This window comes from Cannabis sativa, chromosome 4 (assembly GCF_029168945.1).
Source record: "Cannabis sativa cultivar Pink pepper isolate KNU-18-1 chromosome 4, ASM2916894v1, whole genome shotgun sequence".
Classification (NCBI taxonomy): domain Eukaryota; kingdom Viridiplantae; phylum Streptophyta; class Magnoliopsida; order Rosales; family Cannabaceae; genus Cannabis; species Cannabis sativa.
In genome coordinates, this window is record NC_083604.1 from 41487706 (window position 1) to 41515295 (window position 27590).

Below are 27590 nucleotides of genomic sequence, written 5' to 3' on the forward strand. Positions count from 1 at the left end.
TATATACATATGTTTTGTAAATTTATTTACATAAAATTAATAATTTTATTCCAAATTGTAACATATGTATTACCATTATATTTATTCTAAAATAATTCTATTATAATATAGTATTAATAATTATTTATTGTTATTATTGTTACATTGATATTTTTTAGTATTTTAATTTTTTTTTCTAGTATAACTCTATTTAGTTATAACCTCTCAATTAGAATATAGTTTGATTGGTCTAAAGTCTATTCTTGAATAGAGGTTCTACTATATATATAATTTAGGATGATTCTACAATGCACCCCTCACTTGTTTCGGCATCCAGAAAAAAAAATTTAATCTATTTTTTTTTTTTTATAATCATGTACGTTATAGCTATTTAAGATAATTTATAAAATTTTGAGAAATTTCGAATAATTTATAATATAGAAAATAATTTTCAAACAGTCTATTTTACACGCGTATAAAATAAAATAGTCACGTGTGCAATACACTGTTTGAACGTAGTTTTCGGCGTGTTAAACTTTTCCAAATTTCTTAAAATTTTGCAACATGTCTTAAATAACTATAACGTACATGACCATGAGAAAAAATTTGACTAAAAAATTATTTTGAGTGTTAAAACAGATAAGAATGAATCAATGTATGATTTTAAGGTGAATTGTAGAATTTCCCTATAATTCACAAATTTTATAAAGAAAATAAAATAACAGGAAAAAAAAATTAAAAAAAGGCTTGGATTCTGACTTTGGTCGGGTTTTGGGCGTAGCCATCGTCAGCTCTCTTCTTAGAAACCCTAACTATCCGCCACTCCTGAACCTCCGCTCCGGCTCCGATGGCGAGGAAGCGAAAATTGGAGTCTAGATCCAAAGATCCTAACAAACCTCCCAAGAAGCACCAACAACTACAGGTTTTTGAGGATCCTAAGTATCCCGAGGAAGAAGAGTACGAAGAAATTGAACAAGAGTACGAAGAAGTTGAAGAAGAGGAGGAGGACGACGACGACGATGAAGAAGAAGAGGAAGAAGATGAGGAGGAAGACGATGAGGAAGAAGATGACGACCAGGAAGGTGCTCTTAAGTCAAGCGCCGCCGCCAATCGTGTAAAGCGGAAGGTTGAGACATCCGCCTCAGGTAGGGCTGGTGACATCGATGATGAGGAAGAGATTCAGAAGCTTCTTGAACCATTCAGCAAAGAACATCTTATGAATCTCTTATGCGAAGCAGCGGATAAGCACCCGGACGTGGCGGATCGGATTCGGAAGGTTGCTGATGAGGACCCGGTTCACCGTAAAATCTTCGTCCACGGTCTTGGTTGGGACACCAACGCAGAGACGTTGAAGAACGCCTTCATAGAATATGGTGAGATCGAGGAATGCAAGGCTGTCTGCGATAAAGTCTCAGGCAAGTCCAAAGGGTATGGCTTTATCGTATTTAAGAATAGGGGCGGGGCGCGTAGGGCACTAAAGGTGCCTCAGAAGAAGATTGGTAATCGGGTGACGGCTTGCCAACTCGCTTCACTTGGCCCAGCTCCAACTCCTGGTGCTGGGGCGTCGGCAGCAGCCCAGTCGGCGCAGCTGCAGACTCCGACTTCTGAGTACACGCAGAGAAAGATATACGTGAGCAATGTTGGGGCGGAGCTGGATCCACAGAAACTGCTTACATTCTTTTCCAAGTATGGAGAAATTGAGGACGGGCCATTGGGGATGGATAAGCATACTGGGAAGCCTAAAGGGTTTTGCTTGTTTGTGTATAAGTCTGTGGAGAGTGCGAAGAAGGCTCTTGAAGAGCCACATAAGAATTTTGAAGGCAACATTTTGCATTGCCAGAGAGCGATTGATGGTCCTAAGTCGGGCAAGTCCCAACAACACAATCACCACCACCATAACCATAGCCAAAACCCAAAGCAACATGGTGCTCAGTTCCAGAGAAATGAAAATGCTGGGTTTGTTGGCGGGAGTGCAGCTGGGACGGGGCACTTGATGGCACCAGGTGGAGCTGGGACTGGATTCAACCAGGGAGCTGCGGCAGTTCAGGCATTGAACCCTGCACTTGGGCAAGCTCTGACTGCGTTGCTGGCAACTCAGGGTGCTGGTTTGGGGTTGACTAACTTGTTTGGGACGATGGGGGCTGGTACTGCTGTGACCCCAGGAATAGCAGGAGGAGGTCATGGAATGCAGGGTGCTTATGTGAATCAAGCTAATATGAGTCCCGGTATGATGGGAGCATATGGGAACCAAGGGGGAGTGCCAGGTGGATACCTGAACCAGCAGATAGGGCAGGGGGGACCTGGGAGAGGACAGCAGGGCGCCGGTCAATATGGGGGTGCTTCAGCATATATGGGGAACTAGGTGAGCCACAGGTATTGTATATGTACTTTACTAGGTGATTTTGATCGGTAATTTAAACTTTTTTCTACCAAGTAAACAAGAAATTGAATCATCAAAGCACAATTTACGTAATTATATGATTGACATGCTAAGAATAATTGGAAGTGTGTAAGCATTTCCCTTTTAAACTTTGCCGTATATTTGTTCCCTTAAAAACCTTCCTAATTTCTTTCTGAAGCTGTGATAGTGAGACCAAAGTTTTGAGATATCGTAGCTAATAATAAACTGATGTTGTAGAACGTACCACAAGTTAGATAGTTAAGAGCATTTCTTTTTGATTCACATAATTTAATCTATCATATATTTATATATTAATATAGTTGACTAGAAGGATGCTCTAGTATATTATATCCCCTTATTTATATATTAATTTATTTGACTAGAAGGATGCTCAAGTATATTATATCCCCTTGCAATATATCTATGTGTATAAATACACTTGCATACTGTGATATATTTGCTGTAAAACATTGTACTTAGCTATTTGTAAAGTAGAATTCTGCAATTCTTTTGCTTGTTTTTGAGAAGAATTCAATGCTCAATACCCTATGGGAAAAAAGGGAGGATTTAATGAGAGTATTGAAGTGTATCTGGCGCAAATATTCATTTGAAGGAGAGAGGGTCCTTGTGCTCAAAGATTTTGCATACAGAAGGTGTGACTTTAGGATAGTAATTGGTGGAATCAACGGCTGCATCAAGTTAGTAATCATCCACACCTGCGTTTCAATGGATTATAAAGTCTCGTGGAAGCTTTATGAAGAGTTCTGTTGATCTATTAGGTGTATAATCAGTGTTCATTTTGGTTATTTAGAATATTGTTTTCCAAATTTATTTTTTGGTCGTACACATATTCATTGATCATTTAGATTGTTGAATATTAACAAGGATATTTGATATTGACCTCTACCTGCAAGATTGGCTTGTTATGTAGTGTATCTAATTTGTGCAAGAAAAAATTGATGGACCATTTTAGAAGGCAACATATTTTTCTTGGGGATCTGATGAGAACCTGCTGCCAATTTCTTAAACCAGTAGCAAAATACACACACAATAGCAAGAGTAACTGTTGGGCTTCTCCTTTATGAAGAAACACACGATCTTATTTTAAAAACTATTTTTAGAATATGATTCAAATTGTTTTTAGAGATGTCATTGTTATCCCACTTTTTAATTAGCACCTGATGTGTTAAGTGACTTGTTGGCTTTTGATTGGTAAATGTATTAATATTTCCATCAATTGAAAGTTTGAAACATGACAAATCACAAACACATGCGCTATTTAAAAGTTTGGATAATACCTCACATTTTTAGCATTAATTTCTTTGTAAACTATATTTATCGCCACTCATCATTTTTGCATTTTATGCTTGCATGTACCGAAATGTTTTAAAAGAGTTACGGTTTTGAACTGATTTGGTTTTTTTTAAATTGTTTCTTTATGGTTTTTTATTCAATGTGCAGATCCACATAGGTGCATCAGTCTTTTTGTACTGGTATGCTGAATCTTCTGAAGTTAAGGAGCTGATGGTTATTGCAAAGAGCAGAATCTTAAAAATCTTAAAATGAAAATTCTATTTTCATGATTGCATTTTCCTCTCCCACCCCCCTTTAAAAATATTTGTAGTTTTCTCTTGTTTAAAAGCTGAACCATTTCAGTACTTAATTATAATGATCAATTTGTGTACTCTTTAAGTTATTGAGCTTGAACAAAAAATGCTTTTTGAAAATTTCAATGTTGTGTTTTAAATAAGTTTTATATAAGATTTGTTTTAGTTGTTTCAAGTTTATTAATCAATTTCTTCGGCGTCTTGTTTTTTTAAGTTGTTAGATGCAATTTGTTTAACTTCGCAAGTGTTCCAATTCTATTTGATTCTACCTCGTTGAACAATTTTATGTGAACTGTATTTTCTCAGCTCTAGAGTTGAACCATCACTTCTTTGTAACCATAATGGTGTTTATGTTTGAAATGTCCCAGTGAGGTTTTAATATGTTAATAAGTCCGAGTTGATCCTCACTTGTTGCTCTTGTCCTCAGTTTGCTCAAAGGACGGACCTATCTTTGGTAAGGTATATAATAATTCCAACTGAGTTGGCTTTAATTGCTAGATTTGTTAGTGAAACAGTTGTTATATTGCTTGTTAGCGAAGCTACTTGGGTTGGTTACATCTTAAATTTTGATGGCTTGTTTGCTTAATTTCAGTAACAACAGATGTGTTACTCTGTTCTTCCCCTAGAAGAAAGTATTAACAGTCATATCAATTATCGAAAGTAATGTGAGTTATAGCTTTATACCATGTGTGTATACATATATTGTGTACAAGAAGAGGATCTCATCTCTATTTCTTATTCTAAAAGAGTAAAATCTCACTGACAAGTGTTTCTCTGAAGTTCCATTTATGCTGACTTTTAAATTTTTTCTTGTGAGGTTTGGTTCCATTTATCAGGTGCAGTGAATTATTTTTTGAAGGAATAGGTATTAAATTGAAGTTTGTGTGATTGCAGATATGATATATTTCTTATGTAACTTGTCAAAGTTGTTGGTGAAGTGTTAATCTCTTTGCCTAGAAGAATTGGAGTTGTGATGTATGATTTTAACTCTGAACTCTTCTTGGCCAAGATATCACTTCTTAACTTGAAGCTAATGTCTTGCTCTTGAACAGCAGGATAGCAATGTCTTTGGGATTTGTTCTTTCACCTCTCAAGATAAATAATAATAACAATAACAGCTCTTTTATATGGTGAGCTGAGTATTATCTTTAATGGCTGTAGCTGTTTGACAAGGGGGCGACCAAGATATTTCTTTGCGACTATTGGTTAAAAAAAAATAAAGAAAAAGGTTTTGGTACTAGGGTATTCTATTCTTCTTTTCATTTCTAATAATTCTTAATAATAATGTTGCAAATAAAAGAACACGATAAAATATGAGAGAATAGTATATGGAAAAGTAGATAGAAGAATTTGATATTCTTTTTTGTGCCTCACGTTCTCACTATAAAGTTTCTTTATGAACTTCATAAATGTCAGGAGTTAAAGGGATATATATCCATTACTCCCAAGTATGTCCTAACAAATACTAATGAATTACACTTGTGGTCAATGTTTTCCATTTTTTTACGTGTCTGAAACCATTAGGGCAGTAATGAACATATTTTTCTTTAATATCTCCGAATGTAATGGCGTGGGCTTTCTTTTACCTCAAAATTAATGACACGTGTCGCGAAGTTGCAGGAGTGTATCGAATTCTTGAAATTCCGCCCACCTAATAAGCACCACAGAAATTGTTTTTGCCACGGGCTCTGTTCTGTTATCTTATAACTTTCATTATCTTTATTTTTCCCAGCCACAAAATAAAATTGTGCGTCTCAGCAATTTTACTTTTTTAACCTCAGTATTCCATTCACTTTCTTTGTATTTATACATTCGTCTAAGCACTTTCAGTAAATTCCTAATTATTATTATTATGTCTTTTTTTCAAGCTTGGATAAAAATCTATGTCACAAACTCGTAAGAGTAAAAAAATAGTGTTGGAAATTTTGGAAGAACTATTGGCGTTACTGTCAACAGAACTATATAGTATTTTCGCTCGAAAAAGAAAGATTGGAAAATTCCAAATTAAATAAGAGCCAAAAATAAAATCTTCATTACTTATTATTTTTCACATTCTTCACCGCTTGTTTTTGTTTTTAATTTTTAATTTAAAAAAAGGTGGAGATTTGTAATCTTATTATATTATATCTGAATTTTTTCATTGGCTATCTCTCTCCCTTGCTCTGTACAGAACAGGAGAGCCTCTCACAGTGTTGTTCGTTTCATTTCCTGATTCCTGCAAAGCAAACGGAAGTTTTTATTTTGAAGTTTTATCCATAACTTTCCCACTCTTTCTTAGTCCCCAAACATGGACTTAGCCGCTAAGCTTCACCGCCTCGACCTCCGCTCCAGCTTTTTTGCCGGAACCGCCCTGGTCGATGCCCGAAACACCGTCGCCCCACCTCTTCCCCGCTCTGTCTCAACTCGTAATTCTACTCATTCCACTAGAAGTAACAATTATTCTATCAAAACCAGAAATTTTAGTACCCCAAGAAAGGCCAGTTCTTCTATCACAGCTCGGTTATCCACTGTGGCTGTGGAAGAATCGTCCTCTGAAACTATGAGCAAAGAGGACATTGAATCCTTGTTCTCCAATGAGTCTGTTGATGAGTTTGATCGGAAACGTAATGGTAAGCATTCGAATAATGGGGCTTCTGGTATTTCTTCTGGTGTTAAGCTTGAAAATGTGACAAAGACCTATAAGGGTGTCACTGTTTTGAAGGATATTAATTGGGAGGTGAAGAAGGGGGAGAAAGTGGGTTTGGTTGGTGTAAATGGAGCTGGGAAAACAACCCAGATGAGAATTATTGCTGGCTTAGAGGAACCTGATTCTGGGAATGTGATTAAGGCGAAATCCAATATGAAAATTGCGTTTTTGAGTCAAGAATTTGAGGTTTCGTTGAGCAGGACGGTGAGGGAAGAGTTCACTAGTGCGTTTAAGGAGGAGATGGAGGTTTCAGCGAAGTTGGAGAAGGTGCAGAAGGCTTTGGAGAGCACGGTTGATGACTTGGATTTGATGGGAAAGCTTTTGGATGAGTTTGATTCGCTTCAAAGGCGGGCACAGGCTGTTGACTTGGACGAGGTTGAGTCAAAAGTCAGCAGACTGATGCCGGAACTTGGATTTTCACCAGAGGATTCAGAAAGGCTGGTGGCGTCATTTAGCAGTGGATGGCAAATGAGGATGTCTCTTGGGAAGATTCTACTTCAGGTATATAATAACTTAAATGTTCTAGATGACAGGTGCTGATCAAGCAAGTGATTGCGATAATTATGCTTGCTAGGTTCTATAATTTGCCAGGAAAATCAAGCAAGTAGATTTTTGTGCTCCTTTCAGTTATGTGACAAAACCTATTAATGGTAGTTTAGTGAAGGTTAAGTCCTTATTACCAAACTATAACAGATAGGAATATAAATGTATTTACTTTAATACTATACGAGGATTGCTTCAAAGTGCTATTCGCTTGTTGAATGCTGCAATTCTTGTATCACTGTGGTTGATACAATTTATGAGGTGGCTAAGAGACTGCGTATAGTGTTTCTTTGAGTCCCTTCGGTTATTCCTGCATACCTGGTCCTGCTGTTGTGCTATCCTCAGCTTGTGATTGATTGTTTTTTACTGTCTTGAATCTTGTTCTTCAGGATCCAGATTTACTACTACTGGATGAACCCACAAATCATCTTGATCTTGATACAATTGAGTGGCTTGAAGGTTATCTTGCTAAGCAAGAAGTACCAATGGTTATCATATCCCATGACAGAGCTTTTCTTGATCAGCTCTGCACTAAAATAGTGGAAACTGATATGGGTGTGTCCCGAACTTATGTTGGAAATTATTCTGAGTATCTCCTTTCAAAAGCAGCATGGATTGAGGCTCAGTATGCAGCTTGGGAGAAGCAGCAGAAGGAAATAGAACATACGAAAGACTTGATAAGTAGGCTTGGTGCTGGGGCAAATTCTGGTCGTGCTACTTCTGCTGAAAAGGTACAATGCATTCACATGTATAGTAAGAATGCATACAGTTTCATTTATCATCCCAGTACAAATAGTAATTTTAGATTTCTACCTGTAGTTGTTGAGGAAATATTTCATTTTCAAATGCTGCAATATGTTGTTCCATCATAAGTTCTTTTGGATATTGGGCAAAAAGAAATTGGTTTATTATTTTCAGCTACTGGAAGCTTCAGTTGCCATATTTACTACACTATTCTTACTATTTCTGCCACCCTGATTTTCTTACTATATCTCTACTTTCTGTTTTCACTTCAATATGCAATCTAGACTTTTATAAATTCTTACACTGCTCAGACCTAAAATACAATCTTTTTAACAGTATGTTTCATAATTCTGCCGCTTAACTTTTTGTTACAATGTTAAATCAAAGATTTAAATTTTCTTGCTTGCCTTGCAATGGGAACTTTTGTTTTGTTTTATTCTGTCCTATTTTTCACAATATACTCTTGATTATTTTCACGGTATGGCATTTGGTGTATATATTTAACTTAATCACTCACCTAGCAAGTTCTTGTTTTTCTTTGTCTTCCAATTTGGATAACCACAGAAACTGGAGAAGCTTCAAGAAGAGGATTTGATTGAGAAGCCATTTCAAAGAAAACAAATGAAGATCAGGTTTCCTGAGCGTGGAAGAAGCGGGAGATCTGTTGCAACAATGAAGAACTTGGAATTTGCTTATGAGGATAACGTGAGTTGATTCACATCACAAATGAATGAAAATAATTATGAAGTACTTGTGCAAATATACATGTTTGCACACATGCACAAGCATATATTCATAATTATAACTGCGATATGGGTGTTGTGACAGGTCCTATTTAATAAGGCAAATCTTTCTATTGAAAGGGGAGAAAAAATTGCAATCATTGGCCCCAATGGATGTGGCAAGAGTACTTTGCTGAAACTAATAATGGGATTAGAGAAACCAAAAGCAGGGGAAGTTCTTCTGGGGGAGCATAATGTCCTGCCAAACTATTTTGAACAAAATCAGGTGCGAATATAATATCATATGCTATTGTTGGGTGGTCTAATAGGCATGGCTTTTTCATAATGGAGTACAAGACTGCTTATTGAGTTTCATTATCCTCGTAGGCCGAAGCTCTTGATTTAGACAAAACTGTGCTTGAGACAGTAGAAGAAGCTGCTGAGGATTGGAGACTTGATGATATAAAGGGTCTCCTTGGGCGTTGTAATTTCAAAGCTGATATGCTCGATAGAAAGGTTTCGCTTCTAAGTGGTGGTGAGAAGGTAGAGAATTTATGAGTTCTGTCTCAAACACACTTGTCTCTATTTTATTAGGCATTTTCTCTCGTTTTTGTGGGTGCTTGCGTGATATGTGTTGTTTCGTGTTTTGTATATCTAATTTGAACTAGTTGGAAGCAGGCAGCAACACCAGACAATCTTTATGATTTCATGGAACCTTGTTGTCTGCCTTCTTAATGGTTTGATGTGGATTTTAAACAAATCAACATTCTTTTTCTGGTTAAAATAAATAAAATATGCATGCATGATTCTGAAGAATTAAATCTACATTAGCGATTATGTCTTAAGATAAATTCTTTAGGAAGAACTTTATTATTTAGCGTGAAATTTGTCTTTTATTCTTTGGGTTTTTACTATGTTATACAACTATTATTTTCTTCCTATCGTTCAGTCCTGACAATGCTTGGGTTTTCTGGGATACCTTGTTAGTTTTTTAACATATGAATCTCTGGCAAAGATTTTACTTACCATTGAAACGAGCTCATTTTGTATAACACTGTTTTAATCATCTTGCTTTCATCAATGATTTGGTGTCAGTTGGTTTTATGCGAACATTAATGTTTCTCTTCTTCTAGGCACGTCTTGCTTTTTGCAAGTTCATGGTGAAGCCTTCTACACTTCTAGTTTTGGATGAGCCAACTAATCACTTGGATATTCCTTCAAAAGAAATGCTGGAGGTTTGTCTCTCATCTCTCTCCATAATGCTGTTAACTACTGCAAATGTTCCATAAAAGTTATCATCCCATCTTTTTAATACAAGTTTCTTATTCTTCTATCAGGATGCCATAAATGAGTATTCAGGTACTGTCATCACAGTTTCTCATGATCGATACTTTATAAAGCAGATAGTTAATAGAGTAGTGGAGGTTAAAGATTGCAGTTTGCAAAATTACGCAGGTGATTACAATGTAAGTGCTCTCTTCCGCTCCTTGTTGATTTTACTTGATTCTGAATTCTGAATTCTGATCTCAATTTTCATCACCCTGCAGTATTATCTAGAAAAGAATCTTGATGCAAGGGCAAGAGAGCTAGAGCGTGAAGCAGAGCTGGAAGAAAAGGCTCCAAAAGTCAAAGCCAAATCAAAGATGTCAAAGGTAATCCTTTGCTTTAGTTGTATCTGAAAACCTAAATATAAAATGGCAATGTGGGCTAACATTTCTAGTTGTCGTCCTGATTTAGGCCGAAAAAGAAGCAATGAAGAAACAGAAGAGGCAGGCATTTCAACAAGCGAAAGCAAAATCAAAAGGGTCCAAAAATGCCAAGAGATGGAATTAATTGGAACATTTTCTTTCAAAATTCACCAGTATTATAAAGTTTCTTTTCCTTGTGAAAGGAGTAGGAGGAGGTTGAGTAGCTTATTGTTTTAGGGCTACTTCACCATGTGTATATTTACTTACACACAATTAATAGACTTTCACGTTTTTGTTGCTGCCAATGATCTTTCTGTAAATTTTCATTATTTCCTCTTTTGATTCAAAACTTACATGAGCTGTTAACTTCTTAACATAAGTTACGCTTAAAAACTACAAGGTAATATACTTTACGGGTCTTACAACAATTTTGGTGTTGTTACAAAATATATATATATATATATTTTTTTTATATATATATATTTTACTATTACACTTTGTATTAAATTTTTAGAAATGCTATCTTAAAATTTCATAATTATTGTAATAGAGAAACAATTGAAAAAGAAGAATTACCCATGTACTATATTTTACAATTTGAGTAGTTTTTTTAGTAGTTTCAATGTGAATTATTATACCATTTTTAATTGCAATTTAAATTGTTCTGCTAATTGCAATAAAATTTTTTATATAAAACTTCATAATATTATTTAAAATTTATTGTTAACAATAATTTTAGTTTAATTACGTAATTCTTTTAATTTATAATGTGTAATGAATTTAAATTTAATTTATAATGATTAAAAAAACAACAACAATTTTATTATATAATTACATTTAACATAACATAAATATTCATGCATAATTTAAAATTTTAATAATCGCTCTGTTCCCTATTAATACATTAAAACAAAGTGCGGATGATATAATAATTATCAAAGAAAATCCCATGATAAAAAATTCTTCCAAATTCTAAATTTCTTAAATTACATTAGTAAATAAAAATAGCAGATGAAGCCGCTACTCAAATTTCTTTATTAATGATAAATCATTCAACATTTTCTCAATAGCTTCATCATCGTGTGCCCTTCCTTTGGTCTGCAATACATTAAAATCATATACAGATGTGAAAAATCTTTTGCCTTAGTTTTCATAAAAACAAAAAAAAAAGAAGAGATTGGTTTTACGAATCCTGTTAAGATTAGACAACATTTACTAATAGAAAATGAAAAAAAAATAGTTTTTTTCTAAAATATGAGACCCATTGCAAAATAAAAGAGAGTGAAATAAAATTATACCTTTATAGATGGTACCATAGCAATTGCTTCTTCCACAGTTTCAGGACAGAGATTGCCAAGCACACAAAGCTGCATAATCAAGGAGACATTAAGGCAACTGTTTGTAAGAATATTCACAGAATGTAAGAATATTCACAGAATGATAATTAAATCCTTAACTACAAATTACCACACCAGTAAGCATATTAATTACCTCAAATTCAGCCAATTGATATCTGCTTAGAATTCTGAAGAGCAGCAGTTAAGATCAACGAGATGGACAAAAGTTTGGAAGAAAAGAACAAGATCATGAGTATTCAAAAATTTAATAACCAAAACAACATTATAATCAATGAATATTATCACAAATTTAAACATACTCTCGAACTTGTCTAACTGCATCAGGATTTTTATAGCGGCTAAACCTCTTTACATATTGCAGAGACTTCTCAAACACCCTGAAAAAGAGATAAAATAGCCAATAGGACTTAAGAATTTCGTTTGCATGTTAACAAATTAGATGATATGAAATAACACATTTACGTGAAGTAGGAACACAAATCCTAATCAACAAATTATATGTTGTCCGAAGCCATTAAAATTGAAGAACTTAACATTTGGCTTGATGGTAGAAAAAATTAAGGTCTGGTACTTACTGAGAAACTTGATTTAGCGGATCATCAGACATTTGTTGAAGCTGATCATATTTACGTTCAAGAATGAGCGCAACTTCACAATTCATAAGACATTTTGCCTTCAAAAACTCTAAAAGAGAGAAGAACGAAAACAACAAGTTAAAGAGGCATTGATCTGGATTAATTTGCTCATAAAATATAAAGAACACGAGCAATTGTATAATATCAAATGATTCAGATTTCATCTAGCTACTTATTGTTGATTTCTTTCATTGTTAATGATAATTAATGCTACAATAACAATCTTGCTAATAATAGACCAATTTAAACTAAGCAAATCTACCCATTGTTTTTTCTTTCATGAAGCTAACTATTGATAATTACATGAATATTTTGTCAGTTTTTCTGATGCATTACAAAGAGAAAAAAATAATTTTTCAATCCTGTCATTTACTTCATATTAATTTTGTTTTATAATTAATGTTTTATATGTATATTTCCTCCACAATAGAAAAGCTAAATTATCTACCCCTAACACAACACCTTTGGCAGCTACCTTTTTCTTCCAAATTCAAAAAATTTCAAACTTATTTTCTCTCAATAGAAATGGCAGCTAGGGTTTTATGGGTTAAGAATTTTTTTTTTTTTCTTCTTCTTGCGACAGCCGCACACAAGTTCTAGGGTTAAAAAAATCTCTTCTTCAGAAAAATGTGTTTTCTAGGGTTTTGAATTTTCTTTCTCTTCTTCTCTCTAAACTCACGGGTAGGTTAGGATTGTTAGGGTTTTGATTTCTTCAAGCTTTTCTTCTTTTATTCTTACAACTGCTCACACCCGAAGCTCAAACAACCATGGTTCAAGTCCAGAAACTCGAACCAAAGCTCACGGTTTAAACACACAAACCCAGCAAAATAATACCTCACACAAACCCGAATAATAAACTCAGAAAAAACAAATTTTGGTCAAACTCCCAAACAGAAACAAGAACAATAATTCAAACAAACAGATTTTTTATTTGCCCAATTACGAACCTAATATTAAGTATAACCAACAAATTTAATAATTTCCTAACCTCAAAAACAAAAGAATAGGAACCCTCAAAATAATTCAATTATTGTTTTTTGTGATTAAGATGCTCTGAAGTTAAATTTTACAGGTTAAGAGAGAGAATGATAGAGAGGGTTAGAAGAAGTACCATCTCCAATTTTGAGCTCAGCGGCATTCTCTTCCTCTTCTCCAGACATTATTTATTAGTAAAAGTTACGAAATTTGATTATGGTATTGTAGTCCGAGGATTCTAATTTCAGAGCTTAGAAACACTTTAAGGAGGTGAATGGTGATCAACGATTTGGAGAGTGAGAATGTTGAGAACCTTATTTATAGACTGTCATACTAATCCTATTCCTAAACTATATATATATTTATTTAATTTTTAATTTTATAAAGGGAAATTTCACTTTTTGCCCTTAATAATATACCTCATATCAAAATTTATACTCTCCCTTAATTTGTACAAATTTAGTCCATTGATTACATGAACTTTCCATTTTACCCTTTTTTTTTTTAAAAAAAAAATAAAATTGGTAAAAACTGAAATTGGTCTTTCTCTCTCTCTTCCCTCTCTCTCGTGCACCACTCTCTCTCTAGAAAAAACTGAAAAATTTGTCAAAAAATTTCTCTCTGTCCGTCCCACTCTCTCGTCCCTCTCTCTCTCTTCCCTCTTGAATGGTTGTTTCTCGGTGGGTGTTGGTGGAAAACCGAAGCACAACCCAATATCACTCAAGAATCTTACACCATTATAATGGGTAAGTTGTGTTTTAAGCATTTTGTTTGACTTTATGTAGTTTAAAATTGTTATATGTGTGTTATTTGTTGGAACTGCTGTTTTTTGGTCTGAAATTGTTGAGATCTGGCAGATCTGGTTTTCAGTCGAAATCTGGGTTTTCCAGTGTTATCGATGATATATCGATAACTTATCGATGGTTTGTCGATGATTACACGAGGAAAGGTCAGTGATGACCATTATCGACGTTATGTCGACAGTATGTCGACATGTTATCGACATTAAGCAACCAACATATTATTTACATTTTGTCGACAGTTTGTCGATATCATGTCGACAAAAAGCATTTATCTTTTTTTAGAAGTTGTCGATATTTTGTCGACACCATGTCGACATTATATCGATGCAAATGAAAAAAGCCATTAATAAAACATAACATAACATTAAAATAAACTAACATAAAAACATAACATAAAAAAACATGAAAAAAAACAGAAAATAAAGTTCATAAAAAAAAAAACAAACATTAAATAAAACTCACCACAAGCCATAACATAACAAATTATTTTTTTTTAAATTCTTTGGCTTGTGGGTGAGCCTTGCAATACTTGCATAATGTTCCAGGCTTCACCGGTTTACCGTTAAAGATGCCTAGTTTGCAACGACGGCATCCTTCGGGGAACCCTGGTGGTGGAGCCGGCCATACACCAGTTTTGCAAAATTCTCTTTCAAGTTTCATGAACCTGAACTCGTTCCCACATCGTTCTCTTTCGAAAGCTCTTTGGGCGTCAAAAACTTTCTGCATTTCAGGAGTAATGATGCCATCATCCTCCTGCTTTAGCTCTTCAGGAGTTAAGATAGGGAATTTGCCCTTGTTCTTTCTTGGCGCCATATTTAGAACTTAAGAATAAGAGAAATTTTTAAGAGTAAGAGAGAAGTAGAAGACAAGAGCACTTATGAATAGGAAAGGGATTTGCTTTTATAGAGCATTATACATGTTGGGAATGTAGGAAAATTTAATGGCCATTAAATGTGTAACTGAACAGGTGAAACGCATGAAAAGGTGTATTTGTCGACCAAATATCGATACTATGTCGATATGATGTCGACAACATGCCAATTTAGTGACACGGCAAACTTATTTGTCGATACAATGCCGACGTCATGTCGATAGCATATCGATAGTACACGTGTCTGACATGGTTGGGAAGGGTTGTTGGGAACGTAGGTAAAATTTATTAACATTAAATGTGTAACCGTAAAACATGAAACGCATGCACTGTGTGTTTGTCGATTGAATGTCGATACTATGTCGATTGTTTGTCGACATAGGAATGGATTTATTACCATTGTACACGCGTCTGTCATGCAAATTCCTTTGGGAGAATATGTCGATATAATGTCGATGGTGTGTCGATGTTATATCGATGACGAGCATGCTTGGTGTGGTTGTCGACGTTATGTCGATATTATGTCGACAAAATGTCGACAATTAGTGTCATATTTTCTGCTGTTGTTGTTATCGACATTATGTCGATTGATATCGATGGGATGTCGATTTTTTTTTTTTTGGTGTTTTTTCCTTTACTCACCTTGTTTGTTTGGTTTGCAATTGCAGGAGAGAAAGTGTTCCTTGTTGTATCGTACGATGGTGTTTGGTTATGTGAGAATTATAATTGGATTTACAAAGCAGATAGCAGCTTGACGTTGACAGTTACAACTGAGACAACCCTACAAGAACTGCGACAAATTTTATATGAAGAGTTGGAAGTTGATCCTGTAGCGTATGATTTAAAGTTGGAGATTTGTTCCTTGTACATGAAGGGACAAATGGTTGCGCCAGAGGTTATTAAGAGAGAACGCCAACTGAGAACGTTCTTAGAGATGAGGGCAACAATGTCAAATACAGAGCTTATGCCATTATTCGTGACCAAGGTGAGAAAAGTTGGGAATTCGGAGCCTACGTCGCCTACTAATCCTCTCCCTCGGAGTGTGGTAGGGTCTTGCGTTCCCTAAACAGATGTTGGGATTGGTGTGAATGAGGAGGTTCTGACCAATTTAGAGGTTCCGACCAATGTAGAGCAAGAACAAGAAGCGACAGGATTTCATCAGTTTGAAGAGTTCGATACAACCTTCTACAATAACGATCTTATTGTAGATTTGAATATGGACGATGAACATGATTTGGCAGTCGATAAAGCCGTAGCGGGACCTTCGTTGAGGTTAGAGTGTGTACCGAGTAACCAAGGTACACAGCGAGAACGACAACCTTGTAGTGAAAATCGTACTACACCTGGAACTAGCAGTAGTCGACAAGGCAGAACTGAAGAACATGCTCGTCATGCAACCTTCTCAACGTTCTCCTCTTTTGAAGTTTGTACCAAGTTCAAAGCTCCCATGTGGACAAAGGAAGATATAATGGAAAATCATGAGCTAACTACTTGTTTACAAAGTAAGGAAGCAGGGGTGATAGAGCTTGGTAATTTTTATGAAAACAAGGAAGAACTGAGACAAGTAGTGGGTAGGTTTGCACTTAATAACAATTTTGAGTGGATGGTGAAGAAGTCATCCCCTGATGTGTTGTACGTTACATGCAAGGCTCCAGATTGTAAATGGAGAAGTAGGGGGAGGAAGAAGATGCATTCTGACAACTTTGAGGTCACTGTATTTCACAATGAACACACATGTAACTTGAATGCGAGACGTTCAGATCACCGTCAAGCAGCACCATGGGTAGTTGGCCACCTTATTAAGGGGAAGTACACCCAAGATGGAACTAAGTACAAGGCTAAAGACATACAGAGGGACATGTTTGACAACTATGGTATCAGTATGAGTTATGTGAAGGCGTGGAGGTGCAGGGAGATGGGACTTACGTATGCTAGGGGTACGCCTGAGTTTTCATACATGAAGCTTCCTGGGTACTTGTACATGCTGGAACAGAAGAATCCAGGTACCATTACTGACTTGTACTTAGAGGATGAGTGGTTCAAGTACTGTTTTATATCACTCGGTGCATGTAGAAGGGGTTTTTCTTTTTATCGTCCTGTTTTGAGTATCGATGGCACCTTCTTGAAGACGAAGTACGGCGGTATAATGTTAGTTGCTGTGGCATACGATGCGAACAACCAATTGTTGCCGGTTGCTTATGGTATCGTTGACAGTGAGAATAACGACTCCTGGACGTATTTCTTACAGAAGTTGAGGGTAGCAATTGGCGTGGTTGAGAACTTAGTGTTTGTGTCAGATAGGCATCAAAGCATTGATCATGCTGTTGGACTCGTTTTTCCCGAAGCAGTCCACTGTGCATGCTATCACCACATTGTTATGAACGTGAACGCCAAATTCAAGACTGATGCTTTTCACAACCAAATATATAATGTTGCTTACGTATGGTCGAAGACTGAATGTGATAGAGAGTTCGAGAAGCTTAGAAAGATGAATCCGACCATTGCTGCATATGTGGAGAGTATAGGGTTTGAGAAGTGGGCTCACCCTTATTGTTTAGGCGATAGATACAACATCATGACGAGCAACGCTGCTGAAAGCTTCAATAGTGTCACAGAAGAGTTCAGGAAATATCCAATAACTACTTTGGTTGAATTTATCAGGTTCACACTCCAATCGTGGTTCGCTGATCGCCTCGAAAATGCTGACAAATGTACCACCCCTTTGGCCACGCTCTTTGAAAAAAACTTGGCAAAAATTCATGAAAATGCAAGGTACAGGCGCGTCCAACGAAATGAAGCCAATTTGTATAATGTTGGTAGGGGACCTAACGGTGAAAGAGGTGGTGATGTGAATCTAGTTGAAAGAACATGCACCTGCGGCGTGTTCACGTTATTGAAACTCCCTTTCCTTCATGCATGTGCCGCGGCATTGAAAACGAACACAAGTGTGTACACGCTTTGCTCACCTTATTATTCAAAAGAAACGTGGAGGAAGATTTACGATGATACCATCAATCTTGCTGGTGACGAGGATGATTGGGTTCTCCCAGAACACATCAAGAATATGAAAGTTGGGGTACCTGTGGAAAAGAAGCCTGTAGGTCGTCCAAGAAAAAGCAACGCTGGAAGAAGACGGGAGAACCGTTTCCCGTCTGGTGATAAAAAAGGTTCTGTACCACGAAACTGCAGCCGCTGTGGCAGTTCAGGCCACAACAGAGCAACATGCAAAGCCCGCATTTGAGGCGTCCTGTACTTATTCGTTGTAATAACATGTTTTCTATTGGGAAATTCGATAAATTACCCCTATCCTTTCACTTTCCAGGGCGTATGTCGATACAGAGGCAACGGTTAGCGTGATGAACTATTTTATAATGATGCATATTTTGTCATCATTTGTTTTTATTTTCATGTGCTAACGAAATTATATATATATATCTAAATGAGTTCATCTGCAACCTCCTGAAATATATAATATAGCATAATAGACATATATATGGTATATTGAAGAGACTCTTTTTCTTCCTCAAATATATAAGTACTATATATAATTCTTCATTATCCAATTTACCTTCACTTGGTCTAACATATAAAGAGAGTGATAGAGAGTGGTCTAATATATAATACTGAAGTATGGGGAGTGTCTTCACTAGTAACTGGTCTAACTATGAATAATTATCGCTATTTCAGGTTCGAAACTGCTTTAAAATAATGTCGAGGTTGAATATTTTTTAAATATTTTAATTATTTTTAGGTTTAATAGTTATTTTTGTTGAATAATATCGATATTTTATATTTGAAACCACGAATAATTATCAAAATTTGAACGAAGAGAAAGTCTATATATACATAACTGTAATGTTAATTACACAAAATATACAATGTCTCAATAATTACACAATAATCAGCCAACATTTTGGTAAAATAAATCAACACACCACCGTTGACGAAACATAGCTATCCGGCCTGGCGTCACATCGGTCAATCCACGTTGCATCATGAGATGCTCCACATACTCAATGCAATAGACGCCACAATCACCACTAAATGCAAAATAAAATGTAAAGTCAGTCTAACGTAAAACATATTTTAATACTATAGTACTTTTTTATCGCTATGTACCTGGTTGTTGCCTTCGGAACTAAGTCGTGAGTGGCTCGAGTCGAATGCATTTTTGGAAGCACCGTGATGTCCCTGTTAGTTAACGCCATGATCTGGTTGTTACGTGGAAATTTACCGGTTGCAAGGATTAGCGAGGGCAGCAGTTCTTCCCAAGTCTTCAGGATGGGTTCCATGGCGGTCCAATGACAGACGCTGGAATCACAGTCGTAGACATTAATTTTCCACAGCTCTATGTCAACTTCAAGTGTGACCCAGTGCCTTGCCTCGGGAAGATGCAGAATGAAGTAAATATACTCGTTACCCCTCCATCTCTCAAAGACTTGGGACTGTAATTACGGAGAACAACGAAACAATTAACAAACCATAATAATCCTCCCAAACAATTAACAATCGAAGTTATAATCATAGTTCAACATTTAAAATCTTACTAAAACAATACCTTATGAACCCCTCTGCAGTAGTCCAGGATATAATCCTCCCACACAAAGTTTCTCCTCGGACCCTTGTGGTTCGTCCATGCACTGCTGATCATGGTGGTCACGAATGTGGAGAGAATGACACCCTTCTGAGGAAATGTCAGTGGATAGTCGGTGCGTCGCCTCCTCAGCATATGCATTGTTGCATATAAAGGGAAATGTCAGTTAGACAAAAAAATATATTAATTGCACATAAAGTTGTAAAGTGAAGTAATATTATAAAATACTTTACTTACGTCATCTGTAAGCCATTCCTTTGGTGTGAGCATTATCCAAAAGAATGATGGACCGTAATCACCACTTCTCAAATCCCGAAGTCGGTGGTTCGGAATGAGTCCAACACACCACTTTCGGAAAGTAACTAACAATTTCTCATCCGGTGGCTCCAGGGGATCAAACGTCGAAGATGGCCTATGTCTCCTCTTCATCTCCGTGTAGTCACCGAACCATACAGGAGGATTTCTCTTCCTCTTCCGACTCTTAACCACTGCAGGTTGTGCCTCTATCGACAGAATCTCACCCTGCGACTCGGTGTCATGTACATGGATAACACCTGTATCGATGGGAGTCGCTGGAGCTCCCTCATAAGGATCGTACCCGTCGGGGAAGACCTCCTCCTCTTCTACTGGGGGTGATGCAGCTGGTGGTGGGGTAGATGGATCTGCTGGGGCCTCCGGTGCTGAAGCTGTCGTTGGCGGACGATTCAACATGGCCAATATGTCTCTGAGCTGCTCCATAATTACGTTCTGACCACCCTTCAGCTCTACATGGCTGGTCTCGTATGCCTTCTTCAGCTCGACATGAGCAGCATACAGACCCTGAGTGTCAGCCTCGATCCTATCCAACCTCGCCACTAAATCAGTGTACTCGGCACCCCGAACGCCTGATGAAGATGGTGCACTGGGCTGAGGTTCTGAACCAGTGGCCTGAAAAAATATATACCAAAAAAATACGGTAAGCATACGATAATTCCACAATGTAACAAATATCACAAAACAAAAACAATAAAAAATCAAGACATAAAAAAAAAGTTCCAAAAATTGGTACCTGAGTGTCTGTTTCCTGAGTGTCTGGTACCTGAGTCTCTGGTACCTGACTACCTGCCTCAGCCTCTGTGTCATCCACACCATCATCAACCAGGTTCTCCACACCATCGTAAGATATGGTCCTCACAAATGCCTCCTCCTCTGTCCGTGGAAGTAGCCCCTTCACCACTTCAAGATTTTGTTTATGGTTCAAAAAATATCAAAATAGAACCATTTAGCATTTATGTTAAATAATTATTCTGAACATAAGTGAAATTCATACCCGTCTAGCAAATAATGCGCTGACGTCTTTCTTCCTAATATCGCCCTTGCTCGTCCAGCTAAGCATCCTGGGGAACCGAATCCCGTGATTCGTGCCATACCTCTTCCCAACCTCCAAAATGGCCTCGTACGCCCAATATTGTATTGCAGGTGCGAAGCCATATGCTGTGTATTTGCACTCGTGCTGAACATCCGAACTCAGCTTCTTCTCGTAGTTGGCCTTCTGTTTCAACATGTCTTTTTGAAGCGAGTGCATGAGTCTGGCGAATGAGTGCTTCCCCCAAGGAATCCGGAAGAAGAACTCGAGGTCTTCCACATATCTAAGTATGTGAGGCGTAATCAGCGCGTTTGCCTCGCGGCCCAGAAGCACTGACTCCACAAACAAGCACAAGCCGAGCTTGTACAAGTCTTCCGGGTTCTGACAGTTTGTGAACCTATCTTGGAGTGCTTCTGTCTTCACACTATCAGACCGGTTGAAATATTTGTTGATCAATCGGTCTGACCCTGAGCGAGCAACCTGCGCAGCCTTCTCCTCTTCTGTTGGCCCCGAGGAGAAGTCCAGGCCTGTAATGAGTGCAAACTCCAGCACTTCGAATCTGACCTCCTTCCGACCAACGTAAAACCGCATCCTCAACTCCTCCTGGGCATCTACCTTCATTTTGTGGAGCATAAGCTGGTGAAATAACACTGAGGAGAATGTCAACGGTACGACATTCCAAAAGCTGCCGAAACGGCTTTCCTTCGCCGTGTTATTCAAGTTGAACTCCTCAAACCGAGACTTTATTTTTGCAAAAGTTCTGGTGCCTCTGTAAGTAACGCGTCCGGTAAAATGCGCAGGTGCTGGAATTATGAGTCTGGGAGCCATCTGAAAAAACAAAAAACAAATAAATAAAGCTGCCAAAAAATTTAAAAACCATGTCGACATTATATCGACATGCCGTCGACATTATGTCGACATTATCAAAAGCAAACTCAATTCACTTATGTCGACAAAATATCGACATCCTGTCGACATTCAGTCGACAATTTTAAACTGGCAACAATTTCACAGCATGTCGACAAAATATCGACATCCTGTCAACATTCAGTCGACAATACAAGCTTAAATTCAACAAGATAATATAATCGACAACATATCGACAACCGGTCGATATGCTGTCCACAAATTCAATCAGACCACAATTTCACAACAAGTCGACAACCAATATAGGGCAGAAAATACATTTAAACCACCAATCGACATCCTATCGACATACAAACGATATCCTATCGACATACAAATAACAGCTAAATTCAAACAGACACCCAATCTATCGACATCCTATCGATATCCTATCGACATGTCATCGATAAACCCTGTAATAAACACAGATACCATTGAAACACTAACATCTACAACCTAAAGATCACAAAAGCTACAAAAAATCTACTAATCTCAACAACATTATATGATTGGCATCAAAATCTATGAAAAATATATTTTTTCAAAAAAAAAATCTTACCTTTGGGTCGAAGATCGACAGACGGTTTCGGTTCGCCTGGTTTGTGGGTTTGGTTCGTGGGTTCGCTTGGTTCGTTGGTTTTTTGGTTTCGTGGTCGACGGCGAGTTCGTGGGTTTGGGTTTGTTGGTTTGCCTGGTTCGTGTGGGTTCGCCTGGTTGGCCTGGTTCGTGTGAGTTTGTGAGTTTGTGAAGAGAGCGAGAGAGAGGGAAAAGTCAGAGAGCGAGAGAGTGGGAAAGTCAGAGAGAGAGAGTGAAAAGTTTATTTTAGGGGTATTTTAGGAATCTTTTTAAATTATTGGAATCAATTTGTACAAAAAATAAAGGGCTATAAATTTTGATATGGGGTATTTTATTAGGATCAAAAAATGAAATTTCCCTTTTATAAATATACTTTACATTTATCATTTTAATCTTTTTTGAAAACGGTTATATGATACCTATTCCTAAACTAAATATACATAGATATATTTTTTTTCAGAAAAAAAAAAAACATAGATATAAATATCTCAAACTAATTCTAAATCACTTAAAATTAAATTTTATTTTAAATACAATTGAAATAATATACATAATTTTATTTTTTTATTTTTCTAACTAGTAAATAATTCGCACTTCGCAGCGAATGAGAAGATAATACTAAATATTAACTTACTAATTCTTAATATAATTACTTTAAAATATATAAAAAAGTAATACTAAATTTTTATTTCTAGCTCTTTTTAATTAGCTCAAAGATAAGATAAATAAATTAATAATAATTAGAATATTTGTTCAATCTTCTAAAAGTACATTGCTAGAGTAGAATTTGCAAAATTGTAGGCTCCTTATTGTCGTGAATCTTAACTTATCAAGAGTATCTAAGCTTTTAACCGCCAAAGTGATAGTCTTTCTAGTGAAGGTTTTGATAAAAATTTGCATCTAAATTTTAAAATTAAAACAAAATCCCATCAAAATTTTATAAAAGAAACTATAATTCAAATCAAGGAAAACTTTTATTTTCCAAAAAATAGATTTGTAGAATTTAAAAGAAAAAAATACACGAAATAAAGAAGGTATGAAATCCAAGAAGATCATTGATACAATATGAAGCCCTAAAATTATATAGGAAACCCAACATTATTGATACAAATTTTTCAATAATATGAAATTCAAAGATATTTAAAAAAAAAAGTAAGATTTTTTAAAAATCATTGTGTAGAATTCAAAAGTAAAATACAACCTTGACAAAAATTAAAAATCTCAAAGTTATATGAAATTAATATATACAATTCATTTAATTATTTGTCGAAGGCTTTCTTTGCAATAAACTATACCAAGACCCAGTGAAAGAGATATCTAAATACAAAGAGGCATTGTTATTGCCAATATGACCCTTGGTTATAGGATTTTTCATGTACTGAAAAAAATAAAATAATAATAATATATAGTACTGAAATTCTCTCACACAGAAACAAAAATAAAATATACAGATGAAGATAGAAAAATTTTTAGGTGAGAGCATCACTTTTGCTCTCACATGTAAAAGCATTATTTTACACTTTTCATTGGTTGAATAGGGTGGTTGTATGATATTAACATATATTGTTGTGTAGGATAGTGTTTGGTATATATATATTTTTTTTTTTAAAAACAAATTATATTATAATTTTACCTTCATCAACTTAAACTCTTTTGTTTCTTTATTATTTTAAAATATGTTGTTTTTTTATACTCATGAAAAGTATGACTTTTTTTTTTATCTTTTTTTTCTTAACTATGAAAAGTATGAGACTTATTTTCAATTTTTGAAATCTCTATTATTCATTCATAAATTTATATCATTCATAAATATGTAATATTAAGCTTAGATATTTTTAGGTTTTGCTAAGCAACTACATTTTTTCTTATAAGTCTTAATTTTTTTTTTTTTTTTTCAGTTAAACTAGTTAATCAAATTGAGCAATTTTTTTATTTTAGAAATTTTTTCTTTCAATTAGTGTAAGAAATTAAATAAAGAAGAAGAAGTGATTAACAAATAGATGAGTAGATACAATAAATATTAAATAAATTGAATATATTTTCTAATACTTCAAATATCATTTTTTTTATTGATTGAATATATATTCAAAACAGGATCCAAACACACAGAAAAAAAACTAATAGATGTTATAAAAAACACATAAATAAGAAATTGTAAAAAAAAATAAGAAAAAAAAAACTACTATACATACGTACACATTAAAAATACTGTTATAGTCTTTAAAAATTTAAAAATAATAAGAATATTAATTTAATAAAAATTGCTACATGTATAACATACATGTGACTTCTATATTAAAAAAGATAATTGAGAAAAATTTAATACAACACCCTTATGATAAACAAATAAATTAAAGCCATTAGATTGAAAATCAAAGGTTATAAAAATGCTCTTATTCATAAGAACAAAAGTGGTGCTCTCACCTAAAGAATACCCTATAGAAATATATACATAATAAGATGCTTTCAATGTATACATATATACACTGAAATTCTCTTAAACTGACATTGAAGAGTAAGCTTCCAACAAAGAACCATTCATAATAATTTAAAGAAAAAAGAAAAAAAAAATGTATAGGATTTAGGCTATATATTCGGTAGCATGATATCTCAATCAAGAGTACATAGTATTAAAAATTAAACTGATTGCTTAAGTTTTATTGTTCATTATTTCAAGTAACAATTAATTAACTTGCTATAAATTACTATTGGAAAAAAAATATAATAGTAGCAAAGAGAGATTAAGGGTCAGTTTAGCACAGCTATGCTGTGGAAAAAAGCAGCTGTAGCTGTGCTGTAAGGAAAAACAACTATAGCAGAACTGTGAAAAAAAACTGAGTTAAGTGTTTGGTAAATTATAATTTTTAAAGTGCTGCGACTTTTTAAGATTCTATTATAATAATGATAATATTTTAATCTAGTTCATTATAATCACAAATATATATATATAAAAAATATGTTATATTAAATTTTTATTTTTTATATATTTTTAATTATTTTTTTCTATAGTATAAATTTATATGCATTTGATAAAAATAATTTTAATATTTTTAAATTATATTTTTATCACTTGTGAAAGATAAAATTGTAATTTATAAAAAACATAAATTGATATTGTTTGTTAATAATAAAAATATAAATATAAAATATTTTTTAAAAATAAAAAATTAGAAATTTAAAAATTATTTATTTTTAAATATTTTTTCATTTTAAAAAATATTTTTATTTTTTATAATATATAATAAATAATTAAATAAATTTTTAGTAGAAATAATTTATTATAGTGTAACACCCCAATATTTTGCCTTATTTTACAAAGTGCTAATTTTGATGCATTAATTAAAAAGATTCAAAGCTGTTTGAAAATACACAGTGAGTTTTACAATAAATATGCAATCGTGAATGATCATTCATATTAAAACAAAATAAGTAGTTGAGTGTATTTTTCTTAAAAAAAATAAATTTGTAACATCCCACTGAGCTCAGATTACTTTACTAAATAAAAAACAAAAACCAAGGCTCCACCGGCGTTCTAGACCGTTTGCTCGTCCATAGCCCCTCGCAGTATACATACCAGAACTGACCCAACTCATCAAACTTACATTCAATGTTCCCTGTCTATTGCCTGTAGGGGGAAAATAAGGGGGTGAGCGTAAGGAAATGCTTAACATACAATAGCATTCAATACACTAAATATATCTTAAAATTTACAATAATACGATTCTTTATAATATTAACGTATCCAGTCTTAACAATGGTATATACCTTAGCTCATAATTGTAATTTAAATAACTTCAGATATGCAAAGCTATATCATATACCATATATTTGTACTAAACGAAACCATTACATATATGTAGGGACCACAACCCTGACATCATACTCATAGCACAATCATAGCAATAACATATAAAAATTATTTCAATCATATCATGTCTTTATCATAACATTGGCATATCATAGCCATTACTTACATAATCCGGGCCTAGCCTGGCCCTACAATATCCTGGGCCTAATCTGTCCATATAATAACCTGGGCCTATGTAGCCCTACCATTGTTATAGGATAGGGTATCTCTATATTCAACAGTAACATCACTATATCATACCCCACCATAACAATGTCATACACGAATCAGACAAATGTAGGGTAGGGTATCTCTACATTCAACGGCCTTACCCCGTATCATACCCCACCATGGCCCCTCATTTGTACCTGAGATGTTAGCATACAACATACAACATACAACACACCACATACATCATACAACATACAACATACAAATTGTACCAACCACAATATATATATATCGATTCACAAACTCATATTGTTTCCACACCACACATTCTCAGTACTATATACACATTCATAATAATACATCACAAATAATATTTCAATAGACAAATAATTTAAATTATGCCGTTCAACACATAAAACTACTTAATTTTCTTACCTCAAATCCCGCTGCTTAAGACTTGTTACCTCGTCACTACTACCTATAATAAGACATGGTTCAAGGCCCTAATATTAAAATTCGTACTCTTACAGTACAGCAGAAAGATCACTATTTTTGACCAAAAAATACACTAACTCAGTAAAAGTTGTCTTCATAAAAATTATAGGAAATTCCATTATCTTTCCAATGATATAAAGATCATTAAAAATGGATTAAAACTGAGGGAGTTATGATTGTTTTACTGAAACTATTTCTGAGAAGGAATATGGAGTAACGAATTATACGACTTAGCGAAAATACAAACTTTTGGCATTGAAAGGTTCAGAACTAGAAGATAATATCTTCATGAAAGTTTTAGGAAATTAAATTCCCTTTCCAATGATACCAAAATATTTGAAATTAGAATTATATTCAGAGAGATATTATAATTTTACTAAAACAGTTGTGCAAGAACATTATTCAAGAAACGAAGCAAATGATACAGAAGGAAAATAGCTTTTCGACATAGTATAACTCCGAATTAACGAAATGTTTCTTCATAAAACTTATGGGAAATCGAATAAGCTTTGAAACTATATATAGATCATTAAAAGTGGATGAGAATTGAGAGAGTTATGGTATTTTAAGTGAAAGTACATTTTTATGGGAATATAAAAAAAAACGATTTACAACAACATCAGAAAGATGATAATTTTCGACAT

The 27590-nt window shown here is 34.8% G+C and overlaps 4 protein-coding genes across 6 annotated transcripts; 2 read left to right on the top strand and 2 right to left on the bottom strand.

Moving 5' to 3' along the window:
- Positions 1–647: 647 nt before the first annotated feature.
- On the top strand, positions 648–6298 carry LOC115712643 (UBP1-associated protein 2A). 3 transcript variants are annotated; one of them, XM_030640949.2, is made up of 2 exons: positions 648–2341; positions 3842–4162. In XM_030640949.2, exon 1 carries the CDS (start codon positions 827–829, stop codon positions 2339–2341), a length of 1515 nt encoding a protein of 504 aa, XP_030496809.2. In that variant the 5' UTR covers positions 648–826; the 3' UTR covers positions 3842–4162. The 3 variants fall into 3 exon arrangements, with proteins under 3 accessions (XP_030496809.2, XP_030496808.2, XP_060970081.1); XM_030640948.2 differs by having other exon boundaries at positions 688–2352; XM_061114098.1 differs by lacking the exon at positions 3842–4162 and adding an exon at positions 6158–6298 and having other exon boundaries at positions 701–2341.
- LOC115712642 (ABC transporter F family member 5) lies at positions 6275–10798 on the top strand. The gene is made up of 9 exons (XM_030640947.2): positions 6275–7174; positions 7606–7947; positions 8525–8665; positions 8789–8968; positions 9070–9225; positions 9816–9917; positions 10020–10148; positions 10230–10334; positions 10420–10798. Exons 1-9 carry the CDS (start codon positions 6275–6277, stop codon positions 10513–10515), a joined length of 2151 nt encoding a protein of 716 aa, XP_030496807.2. The 3' UTR covers positions 10516–10798.
- A 372-nt stretch (positions 10799–11170) lies between these two features.
- Positions 11171–13689, bottom strand: LOC115711981 (DNA-directed RNA polymerase II subunit 4). The gene is made up of 6 exons (XM_030640184.2): positions 13475–13689; positions 12304–12412; positions 12028–12105; positions 11862–11895; positions 11669–11737; positions 11171–11468 (listed from the first exon to the last, which is right to left on the bottom strand). Exons 1-6 carry the CDS (start codon positions 13521–13523, stop codon positions 11391–11393), a joined length of 417 nt encoding a protein of 138 aa, XP_030496044.1. The 5' UTR covers positions 13524–13689; the 3' UTR covers positions 11171–11390.
- Positions 13690–18670: 4981 nt separating this feature from the next.
- On the bottom strand, positions 18671–20845 carry LOC133037217 (uncharacterized). Its single transcript, XM_061114097.1, has 2 exons — positions 20655–20845; positions 18671–20533 (listed from the first exon to the last, which is right to left on the bottom strand). The coding sequence occupies exon 2, from the start codon at positions 20342–20344 to the stop codon at positions 19790–19792; it is 555 nt and encodes a 184-aa protein (XP_060970080.1). The 5' UTR covers positions 20345–20533; positions 20655–20845; the 3' UTR covers positions 18671–19789.
- Between the last annotated feature and the right edge of the window lie 6745 nt (positions 20846–27590).